General features: G+C 34.4%; 2 protein-coding genes across 2 annotated transcripts in view; both read right to left on the reverse strand.

Moving 5' to 3' along the window:
* The window catches only part of LOC144972586 (voltage-dependent calcium channel gamma-7 subunit-like), a 103,456-nt gene that overhangs the window by 41,274 nt on the left and 49,682 nt on the right, over positions 1-12,500 (reverse strand). The window lies entirely within an intron of this gene.
* Positions 5,141-12,500, reverse strand: part of LOC144973883 (uncharacterized) — a 7,578-nt gene continuing 218 nt past the window's right edge. Inside the window, exons 2-4 of the mRNA XM_078916770.1 lie at positions 12,321-12,468; positions 7,347-8,622; positions 5,141-5,206 (exon numbers count right to left, since the gene is read on the reverse strand). Coding sequence (XP_078772896.1) covers positions 5,141-5,206; positions 7,347-8,622; positions 12,321-12,468 — 1,490 coding nt within the window. The remainder of the gene's footprint in view (positions 5,207-7,346; positions 8,623-12,320; positions 12,469-12,500) is intronic.

Raw genomic sequence — 12,500 nt, forward strand, 5'->3', positions numbered from 1 at the left:
TCCCATACCACTTAGTAAGATAAAACGAAACAAAAGGTGTTGAATAAATATCCATAGTCAACATAGGCAAAACGAATTCATACGCTGACGTTTCCCAAAATTCTATTCCACATCGTGTTTTACATTCTTGTCTTTTAAAGAAAACCCAAAACAGCATTCCCCAAAAACTGTTTTGTCATTATTCATATGTTATGATGACAATGAATTGTAAAAAAGGAAGTTTTAAAGATTATCGGAGAAACGATGTGTGTGTGTATTTATATATATATATATATATATATATATATATATATATATATATATACATATATATATATATATATATATATATAAATATGTGTGTGTGTGTGTGTGTGTGTGAGAGAGAGAGAGAGAGAGAGAGAGAGAGAGAGAGAGAGAGAGAGAGAGAGAGAGATAGAGATTTTCATTCCAGCGACTGATCAGTCATTTTACATTTTTGTATCGAAACTTTAAAATAACTGATGGCAATTAATGTTGCTCTATTACACTCTTTTAATTGAATATTTTAGAATAAACAAAAAAATCACAAGACATGATGTTCAACCCAAACTCCAACATCTCCAATACAGATATCGCCGTTGAAGGTTGAGTTGAAGATTCCTCAATTTGAAATGTCAAGGATAAAAATAATACTAAAACAGGAACAATAATCTGCCAATGAGCGATCTATCATTGACGTCTTTTGAGAATGTCACGTTACATTCGGTGGAGAAAGTTACTCTTAATAACTGGAAATCCGTTAGAACTGGAGAAGGAGACGTATAAAAAACTAAAGCAGCACAGAAATATACAAAGCGAATATCTGATGACTACTGACAATCAAATACAACCCATGTCCAAATGTAAAAGTTTGGGTCCGTCCTGAAAATTGTTGCAATATACATACAAAATACAACATTTTGCGATCAACTGTCAAAGTCTCCTGATTTAGTTGTTAGTAGACTCGCTTGCTGTTTGGGAGAAATTTGATCGACTCTTTAATTCATTTATCATTTTGTTGATATGAGAGTTAAATTACATACTTTGTTTAATCATTGTAATGCTGGTTGGATAAAATAAACTTACCCACAAGGTGCTGGCTGGGCAATGGATGTCAACAATGGCTACAAGATAAAGATATATCTGTAATTTCTTCCTTTAAAAGGCACTTGGTCCGGTGGAAAATGGATAACAAAAGCATGTCTTATTTTATTGGGGTTTCTCATTTCACTCGTTAACTTGAATTAATATGTTTTGATGCTCGAGAAAACTCGCATCAATCGGGGTTTTTAATAGAACACATGAAATTAAAACCGTAATATGATCTCCTCTTTTTCCTCCTCATAGAAAGAGAGTAATGATATCACGTTTACAAAAATAGTTCCTGACGTCAGATTGTTAAACTTTAAAGTTTGGTAGCCGACAGGCAGTATCGTTTATAATATTCTTTAAGTATCAGAATGAGAAATATCGAATTTAGAATAGTAGAGGAGAATTCAGACTATGGTTCCAACGAGAACTACCAAGCTCGTGCAGCAATTGGGAATTTGTCCGGAATTCCAAAATGTTCAAGAATCTTATAACTACTGAACCAGTCGATTTATGTCTAAAAAAAACAACACCGGTATCTGTAGTTCTATAGATTAAGTGAAGGCGTGATTTGTTTCTAGTTTTCACTGTTTAAATTATCAAGTAAGAAGATCTAGGAGGGAGATGAGCAGTAGGTTGGTACAACCAGAATTAATAAAAAAATTTACAGAACAAAACGTAGGGTTAAGCCAGACCAATTTATTTACAAGAGTGCGGTTGTGTCAGATGGTAGAACATTGTGACAAAGACATAGTGACTTAACTCTCCATAGGCAAAATGTCTCAATGTTTGCGGATCTTGTCTACCTCATTGATCTCTCTTTATCTTTCAAAGATGTAACCTACACACCCACAAACACAAACATGAACATATACACATGTTTATGTGTGCATATATATACATAATTATTAAAACAAAACCCATGAAATAATAGTGCTCAACATTTTGATAAAAGGAGCTATTTTGAAGCTATTTTAAGCTATTATAATGTCGATCACAATAATACTTGAAAATTTGAGCTACTGGTTCTACAGTAATGTTTATATGTTTTCATTGGGTATTTTGTTGGCTGAAGAAACGTTCCGTGTTTGGTATTTTGTTCCTTTTTTTGAAGCTGTTATATTTATATTTGCTTATAACTTTTTACAGTCCACAGCTTCTAGCATAGCTTAGTATCACTTTGACAATGAATGAAGTTTGAGCGAGATGCATGACAATGGCTAAAGAGGTGACATACAGGCAATGCAAAGATAAAAGAAAGAAAATAAAAATCTAATTAAGCATTTATATAGCGCAATATTCACTAAACATGTTCAAAAAGCTTTACAATGGGGTCCCTGGCCAACGGCAACACTTAACATGTAGGACGGGACATGACGCCCGTTAGGCGATATTGCATTTTTTTTCTGACATAGACAATGCTGTTTACGGCCTGGTACTCATTTTACACATGAGTACGATGAGAAAATGTGAGTAAAGAGCCTTTCCAAATCTCTTTCAAAGAGAAAAATGGCATTCAAGTGCAATGAATATAAAGGCGGTGGAAACTCCAGTGGAAACCATTGTAGTGGCAAACTATTTGAACTGCCCATATCAGGCCAATGATAAAAAAGATTCCAAATAAAAAAGCCTCACATTTAACTTCATTGAATCTTTTAATTCATCTTGCTTTATCTTCATTATCTATTTGCCTCTGCAGCCACCGCCCTTTCATAGAGGTCAAAGTTCAGGATCTAGATCAAACGCCATGAGGAAATATCAGAACGCTAAGATTAAGTGTCGGGTTAAAGGTTGCCTCGATCTACTCTATTTTGCCACCAATCTAGCGTCGAGGGTCTATGGAAGAAATATAGTTATGAATTATGCATAAGATCTAAACTACGGAGTGTTAAATAGATTGGATAATAACGTGAGGTAACGAAAGATAAGACTAATCTGACGGAAAATTGTTTCGAAATCCGATATGAATATTTATATTGTAGGAGATATGGGTTATGAGGGTTATTTGGGGATGGCGGTAAATCAAGGATTCTGTGTCATTGCATCAATCCTCAGCACATTCATACTATATCAAAGACAAGATGGAACGAAATTGTCGTCACTCAGCTCTTTGTTATTGTTTTTATTCATCCATCTCGATGATTGGTTATCACTAAAGTATGTCAGTCAGAATATAAACGTTCAGGGTTACTCAGAGTTTGATGTGTTATAACTTTATATCCGGCTGGCAGATATTGAAAGTATTTACCCTATATGCGTACCATCATTAGGGATTTCTCATTACAAGGGAATAAGGGGAAGGGGGAGCGAAGGAAGGCGATGCCAATAGCTCAGTGTTGACCAGCTAACTCCGACCAAAAGGGCCGAATCGCACCAAAGTGCAACCATTGTTCTCAATACGAGAAATTGCGAAACGAAATAATAGGATGAATATAAGATTTGAAAGAGTTTATCTGTAGGTCAGAATCGGGGGTTTAATTTATCACCAAGTCATCAGCATGTCATTCCCTCCAGGTTGGTGCTGGTGATTTTTCCACCCTTCTCTGACAAACACTTTTATTCATTTTTAACCAGAAAACTTTTCCTTTAGACATTGACTGATTTAAATGTCCCTCAACTTGCCAAAGAGTTTCAAAACGGAGAATTCGACAAGTTTGAATCTTTACGACAATTTGGGGTTACTGTAATCGGTAGATATATGAAGTCTGTTTCTCTGGCCGGCATGAATGTACTGTGCTTCGGCAGAGTATCTCGTTGTAACAAATCCACATGATCCATCTGGTTGTATCGCCCCTCCGCAATCAGATATATTTCATAAATGTATCACGTTGTCCAAACTTGAATGAGTCAATTCACTCTATTCTGAAATTCCCCTAAACGTCTAATTCACGTATATTGGTTACAGATGGCGCAAATTCTAAGCAAACAAAAAACGAGGGGGAGGGAATGGGGGGGGGGGGTGTTGGACGGTCGAAAGTATCGTTTAGAGGATAAAAATCACTGGTTAAATGAGAACCAGTCACAATATTTTATATTGAGTTTATTTCATAGCTGTATGTATAAGAAAAAATGGATATCATTAGAATACCCGTTTTAGAATAGAACCCAGTAGGTCAATTGTGCTGTGAGAATAGAAAGGGGTTCCAAATAATGTATCATAAAAAATTGACGATGTACATCGGGCATGTCCAAATATATAGACTGTTTAAATTGTGTATCTGTTTAAAAATTTAAAGATTCCAATCATCATTCCCATCCCGGCCTTTCTAACGTTGCATCTGGGCATAGGCCATGCAAGAACCTTCACCTCCCACAATCCAAGGAGACTCTACAACAACCCATTACATCCATTACGACCAAGGCGGCAATGGAGAACTTTGCTCACGCCTAGAAGATACCGAGTTCGACTCCTTATCGTTGAGAGCGCTGAGGGCTGCTTGAATCAGTTAGAACTCTCAAAAAGCTCTGACTCCTTTTCCTCTTTTATTAACCCTCTTCTTACCACCCATGGGAAAATCGTCACATTCGTTACGATGCAACCAACTGTTTTCTCATTCTGATATCCTTTGTACATCACAAATTATAAAGAAATTTCTTTGTTATAGCGATAAAAATTAGACACTGGACAATTATATGTATAGAGTGTACTTGTTCCTCTTCTGTTTGAGTAGGAAAAAAATATATTTTTGTGTTGGGTGGGTGTGAAGTTTCATGAAAATTCTGAAAATGGCTGGTAATGAGAGAGTTAAGAAAAATTGAAAACAGACTTATTTTAAACAGGTGTATGGTATCTTGAATTAATAGTGAAACATTGCATTTATTATTAAATGTACAGTCATGTGTGTATGTTGTGAGTGTATGTGTGTGTGTGTGTGTTGTGTGTGTGTGTGTGCGTGAGCCATCTGTAATTCTATGCGCCCACAACCAGTTTATCAATTTGGAAGTAGGCGCTATTTAAATGATTATTGTTATTGTAGCGTTAAAAACACGGTTCCTTAGCGGAGTGTGTGGTCTTGAGCATGACACTTCGCACTAGCTCATTCTGAGGCGCTCACTGTTTGCCGGCGCCTGGGCTACTCCAGTCTTTCTTTTGAATAGACCCTAATGGCAATTTCCGCTGGAGGATGTATAATGGATTTTATTTTGGTATTCATTTTATAATATTTTATTTACAACATTCTATTCACGGACTTTGCCCCCCTTTGGATACCATTTTGCGCAACCATCTTCCAAGAAATCCCTGACCGCTTATTGTATCTGCCTGTGAATTCCAGTCCCGTGTCTATATTTCTCTGACTTTGGTGATGTTGGTGTCAGACTTCCCAAGTCACAAAAAGTGCTGATTTAAGACCAAAGAATCCATGGAACAGGAGTTTCCCCCCTGCTTTTCCAGCGCTAAACAGATAATGACAATTACCTACCAAAGTTTGAACCTAACAATAATTGCCTATTTGGACAATAAAGATTAAGATTATTATTATTTTTATTATTATTATAATTATAATTATTATTATTATTATTATTATTATTATTATTATTATTATTATTATTATTATTATTATTATTATTATTATTATTATTATTATTATTATTATTATTATATCATTATTATTATTATTATCATTATTATTATTATTATTATTATTATTATTATTATTATTATTATTATTATTATTATTAGTAAATAGTAAATAATAGTAAATAGTAAATAATGAATTTATATAGCGCCCAAACATCCACGTCAATCGTGCTCTGCGGCGCTTTACATAATAAGAATAAATATAAAAATGTTTAAAAACAACAAAATTAAAAATCACGACACTACATGATACATAATAAGCATGCATAAAAAAAACAAAAATCAAAGCAACATCTATTTTATGAGAAATAAGCCTCGCAGAACAACTCAGTCTTCAGACATTTCCTGAAAGATGTTAAATTTTCGCAGGACTTTGTCCGAGGACTAAGTGCGTTCCATAGGCGTGGAGCTATGAATGAAAAGGCTTTCTCACCGAAAGTGGATTTTGAGGTGGTAACTTTTAGAAGTTGGGACTGAGATGATCTTAAATTTCGAGTGGGTTCATATTTTTAATCAGTTCCTGCCAATATTCAGGTGCCAATCCATCCAGACATATAAAAACATAGCACAATATCTTAAATTCTATCCTAAGCTTCGCAGGAAGCCAGTGCAATTCCTGGAGAACTGGTGTCATATGATCTCTTTTTTTCGTTAATTTTATAAGTCTAGCCGCTTTATTTTGAATTTTTTGTAGTTGATGAATTAATCTACTTTGACAGCCAATGAGAAGGGAATTGCAATAATCTAATCTGCTAGTAATAAACGAATTAACAAGCATCTTTGTAATATCTTCATCAATATAATGTCTGATTCTTCCAATGTTTCTAATGTGATAGTTACAACATTGGCATATTTTTTTAACATGATCTTCCATGGATAACCCTTGATCTAAATACACCCCAAGATTTCTCACACAAGAACTAGGTTTAATAGCATTTTCACCCACTAGTATCTCATTTGTAGATATTTTTGAGAGTTGATACCTATTTCCAAAAATTATCATTTCCGTCTTGTCATCATTAAATTTAAGTTTGTTTAGTTTCATCCAATCCTTTATGTTAGCAATGCAATTTTCCATAACAGATACTGATTACAGCTCTGAATCATTATTAAGTTTTGTATACAGCTGAGTGTCATCAGCATAAAAATGAAAATCAATGGGAAAAGTGGATAACATATGAGAAAGGGGAGCAGTATACATTGTAAAAAGGAGGGGGCCGAGAATAGATCCCTGAGGCACTCCACACGTTAATATGGATGGAGTTGATACATGGTTTTCTATAATTACTGACTGAGTTCTTTCAAACAAATATTCCTTTAACCAGTCCTAAGCTGTGCCACTGATATAAAATTGATCACGTAATCTAGTCAAAAGTAAATTTTGATCGATAGTGTCGAATGCCGCACTTAAATCTAGTAAAACAAGCATCGCAGCACTTTTATTATCTATATCATTTACAATATCATTAAAAACTTTAAGTAATGCCGTTTCCGTGCTATGGGAGGCTTTGTAGGCAGATTGAAATTTAACATTTAAGACATTCGTCTCTAGATGGTTAATAATACGAGCAGCAACGACTTTTTCGATTAATTTAGAAATGAAATTTAAATTTGACACAGGTCGAAAATTATTTAACTCATTGCAGTCAAGATTTGCTTTTTTCTTCAGGGGTCTAACCAAGGCATGTTTCAGCATATTTGGAAAATCGGGCACCGTTAGACTTTCATTTACGATAGATGCAATTGCTGGAGCAAGATACTTTGAACATGATTTTATGAGCCAAGTTGGTGTTTTATCTAGCGGGCATGATTTATTAGGCATATCTGACAAAATATTTTTAACTTCCTCTATTGTTACGGGTTCAAACGACGTTAACATTTTATAACGGGTGTTCATAGATTTAGTTGGTCGTGTCGTGCAGGTAAGTGTTGTGTCCTCCTGTAGTGTCTCTTCCGTTGATGTTGATCTTCCGGGCGATGTCACGTGCCTTGTCATTGTTGTTGTGTTCATTTGTGAAGTCATGCTTGTTGTTTCAACTCGTGATGTCGTGCTGGGATGTAGATTTGTGGGGCTGTCGTTGTCTAGTTCCTGTCGGATGTTGGAAATTTTCTCAATGAAAAAGGTGTTGAATTTGTCACAGAGTTCTTCTGGAGATGTATTTGTAGGTAGATTATTTGTATTCGATGGTGTGATCATTTCTTTGACAGTATTGTAAAGCTTTTTCGAGTCCAGTTTGCTTTTTATCAGAGTGTCCTTCACATATTGCCGCTTGGTACTGACTATTAGTTGGTTGGTATAATTTTTGGCTTTTTTATATATTTGCTTGTGAATTTCAAGTCCAGACTTACGCCAAATACCTTCCTTATGACGTCTGTCATGTTTGGCCTTTCGTATTTCAGCAGTAAACCATTTGGAATTTGGTCTTAGGACGATCGTTCTGGACTTGAGGGGCGCATGATGTTCCAGACAATTATTAAGTGATGTGTAGAGGAGATCTAATTTCTCTGTAACGCCGTGTGTATGTATAACGTTATTATTTATGTCCAACTCCCGAATTTGGTCTAGTAATTTGGTGTGGTTTATGTCTTTCGTTTTTCCATAGCGGACTGTACGCCGATTTGGAATTGGGACAGGGACATTGATCTTAAAAAATTCTGGGTGGTGGTCTGAAATGTCTGGGCTTCCGATCCTGATCTCACGAGTGGAAGTATCGATAGACCGTGTGATAACGAGATCGAGCGTGTGTCCACCCTCGTGAGTTGATCCTTTGACATTTTGTTTGAAATTGAATATTTCTAGAAGTTTAGTGAAGTTGTCCGAAATCTCGGCATGAAAATTAAAATCACCTAGAATAATAATTTCTCCATTCTCGGTGTTTTTTGCGTGGAGAAAGTCTTCAAATTCTTTTAGAAAAGTTTTATTAGTGCTCTTGTTTTTAGTTGATGGTGGTGGTCTGTAAATGGTTACGACGTTAAAATGTCTGTTATTATGACTAAAGTTAATTTCGATGCATTCGAATGAGTCGTAGTTTTGTTTTTCTTGTTTGATAATACTCAATTGGTCTCTAAATTATTATTATTAAGACATCCATTTGTTGCAACAGACTTTCTACTAGATTATAACAGACCCAGGTACCGAATTGCTGGAAAGGTAGTCAAAGAAGTTACCGACTCAACCCAGATCAGAGGCCAATCTATTGAGTTGTGAGCCTTGAAGAACTCTACCAACTGATATGATATCAGTTCCACCCCCCCCCCCCCCCCCCCGCCACTTACCCGTCCCCGTTTTTCTGCTTTATCAAAATCTATAAACCAATGAGTCAAATGGGCTCCTTTACTTTTAAAATCAATTTTTAACAACTCACTCTCAACGATTCTTTAACACTAATATTCCCTAATCCGGGTCAAGACCTTTGATTGTAGAAACCGGAGTAATTTCGGTTCCCGTCATTCTCCAGGCTCGTCCATTACAAGACCAGATTCAAATAAGGCCCCAATCAATTACAACTGGAAAGCCGTGAAATGACTCGAAACGCCTTTTTTAACTATTGGCAAGAAAACATTTGTATTTATCAATTAAATTGACACTCCGCTTATTAAAAGTATTCTTTCAAGTTTGGGTTAAAAGAGTGTTTAATAAGTTTGGAGTCTGATTAATCCGCCAATATGGTAGGGATAATAAATGAGGTTTTCTGGTCAAAATGAAAATGTTGTTTTGTCCGTGTAATAGCAACATCTCCCAATTGCCTTTTCGTCTTTAGCATTAGCATGAGATCAATATCTCCCGTTCCATTATAGTCAAATTGCATTCAATGTGTGTGCGTTTTCGATGCATCGGAATGTGTTCTATGATTGAGAACGCGTTGATACGAATCATAAATTGTTGTTTTTCATGTAAAATCACTGGTATTTCCATATTCTTACCATGTTCTATTAGATTACTAAGTTTAAATCATTTCTGCGAAGTACAGTGAGGAATCAAATGTCCAATGTCGTAAAATATATAGGTTGTCCGTTTGGTGAGAGTGAGATTATTTTTATCGCCGTCTCCTATCCAGTCACCGACCACGGTCATCATAGTTTGACTTTGTCACGCTTGACCATTGACTCTACAAATAAATATGAGATGTAAATGTGATTGTATGGAATAATGCCAGATGGAATGACTGTGTATCTTGAAACTGGGATCAGAATTCTGCCGTACTTTGCAAAATGTCGTCCTTCAAATATCGATCCATTTAAATGACCCTTATCTTGGCTATCAAACTATCAAACCTGGGATTTCGCGAAGTCTACTGAGACTGCCGTGTTGCGCACATTGAATATCCCATTATTTATGAACCCGGTCGCTTGTTTTTAGCTGAGAGATTTGTCCGATTGATTAGTTGACACATTTGTTTATTTATTGGTTACAAAATCTGTGCCATTGAAACTGATAAGATTTGGGAGAACGGCATAAAGATCCATATTGTCCTCGTCTAAATACAAAACACATAGTTGCCTAGTTTTACAGACATTATTTTGTGAGTTTAATAGCAAGAATCAAACATAACCATCGGGCATATTGATGTAGATATGGGATACTTACTGACCGGCCTATCTCATTGAACAAATAATTTGATCTTCTCGGGATCTCATACGAGAGCCGTCTATGTGCATATGTACACGTTTGATTACTGAAGCAAATTTGAATGATTATTACTCATTGTTGTAGGTTTTGCTTTAGATATATTTAAAACAACATCAATGATTTTCAACAGTGAGTACAGAATATTCTTTTTCATTTGAAATTGTATCTAGAATTAATTGTATAGCTTCCCATGGTATACTTGTGGAGAATTACTAAATTTTAGATATTTGTAACAGATAGAATTTAATGAATTTATGTATAGTTTGATATTTTCTTTCATTTCTCTTAAAAGTCATTCGACGTGAAAAAATAACAAATACACTCAGTATTTACAACATATTCAGTACAGTGTACTATACACGCGTAAATGTGATAATGTCGGGCGTAGTAGGCATAACATTGTAAAGCATTGTGATTGCCATAATTGGAGGTGAGACAGACTATGGACCAAATGGTAACTAGGACAATGCTGAGACTCGCCATAGATCTGTAGACCGTAATCTTGGAGACAGATACCCGTCATTAGATCCAAGGCAGCTATTTAAGGGTTTCCCTCACACTGACAATAACATGGTTGATATCGATTGGCGTAGGTTGCTGTTTCAATCAACCGAAGTCTTAGATTAAAATTAACATGGACCAGTTTTAATAATGATAATAATAATAATAATAATAATAATAATAATAATAATAATAATAATAATAATAATAATAATAGTAATAACAATAATAATAATAATAATAATAATAATAATAATAATAATAATAATAATAATAATAATAATAATAATAATAATAATAACAATAATAATAATAATAATGATTATTATTATTATTATTATTATTATTATTATTATTATTATTATTATTATTATTATTATTATTATTATCATTATTATTATTATTATTATTATTATTATTATTATTATTATTACTATTATTATTATATAATGAATTTATATAGCACCTAGTTCCAATCAAAATTGCTCACCGGCTCTTTATATCAACACATCATAATATATCACACACATATTATATAGATCGAATATGTTAAAAACCACATTGATATGATAATAAAATATATTATGATAAAATACATACAAAGAGTCTAAATCATAGGCCCTACAGAAAAGTTCAGTTTTTAATCGCTTTCTAAAAGTAAGTGGATTTTCACTATTTTTTGTTTCAATACTGATGGAGTTTCACAATCGGGGGAGGGGGGTGTCAAAGGATTTCTCATTAGGAGATTTTAAAAAGCAGGTATCAAATTTCGACGGGTTCATAAAGGTGGATAAGTTCTTGAAGGTAAACAGGATCAGAATTGTTAAAGCAATTGAAAACATGGGTAAGTATCTTAAATTCAATTCTAAACTTTACAGTTAGCCAGTGTAGATACTCCAAAATGGGAATAATATGCTCGGGCTTTTTAGATAACATTACCAATCAAGCTGCTTTGTTCTGTATCTTTTGGAGTCAATCAATGACATTCACAACCATAGAGCAAACTATTGCACGAATCAAGGCGACTATCTCTTTGTTACTCGTTTAGACTCTTTTTATACAGTTAACTGTCGTAGTTTGGAAAGACGTGTATTAAAAAGTTTGACCAGAACTCTCATCCTTCGAATATCGATCGATATAAATTACCCTCATCTTGGCAAAAACTCTCAAACCTGGAGACTGGTTAAAATCAACAAAGACTTGTAAATTTTGGAGACCATAGGTGTAAGACCGATCACACGAAATTGCCACCACTTGAATATGTTCTCAATAATATACACAATTAGTGAAAGCAGCCGTTGAGAGCAGCAACAGTTGGTTTGTTTTTTTTTTAAATTGAGCTTTTATAATGCGCAATATCAATTAAATTTATTCAAAGCACGTCACAAATGGCCCCAAGTCAAAACTTACAATGAATGATTAAGTATGTCCATTAAAGAAGAGATTGTTTGTATATATGAAAAAAATAAATTCTATACGATATCTAATAACAAAGGATCCTTGTCAAAAATTAATATCTACCTTAGAATTTTTTTCAAAATTAGATTATTGTAACTCTTTACTTTCTGGTACATCAAGTACAAATATTCGTTCTCTTCAAGCAATACTAAATAATGCAGCATGCGACAAGATGAAGCAGCACCTCTCATGGTGGACTTACACTGGCTGCCTGTGAGAGAACGTATAGAATATAAAGTAGCA

The sequence above is a fragment of the Berghia stephanieae genome, chromosome 5 (genome assembly GCF_034508935.2).
Source record: "Berghia stephanieae isolate SIO BIC M18660-M18661 chromosome 5, UCSD_Bste_1.3, whole genome shotgun sequence".
Classification (NCBI taxonomy): Eukaryota; Metazoa; Mollusca; class Gastropoda; order Nudibranchia; family Aeolidiidae; genus Berghia; species Berghia stephanieae.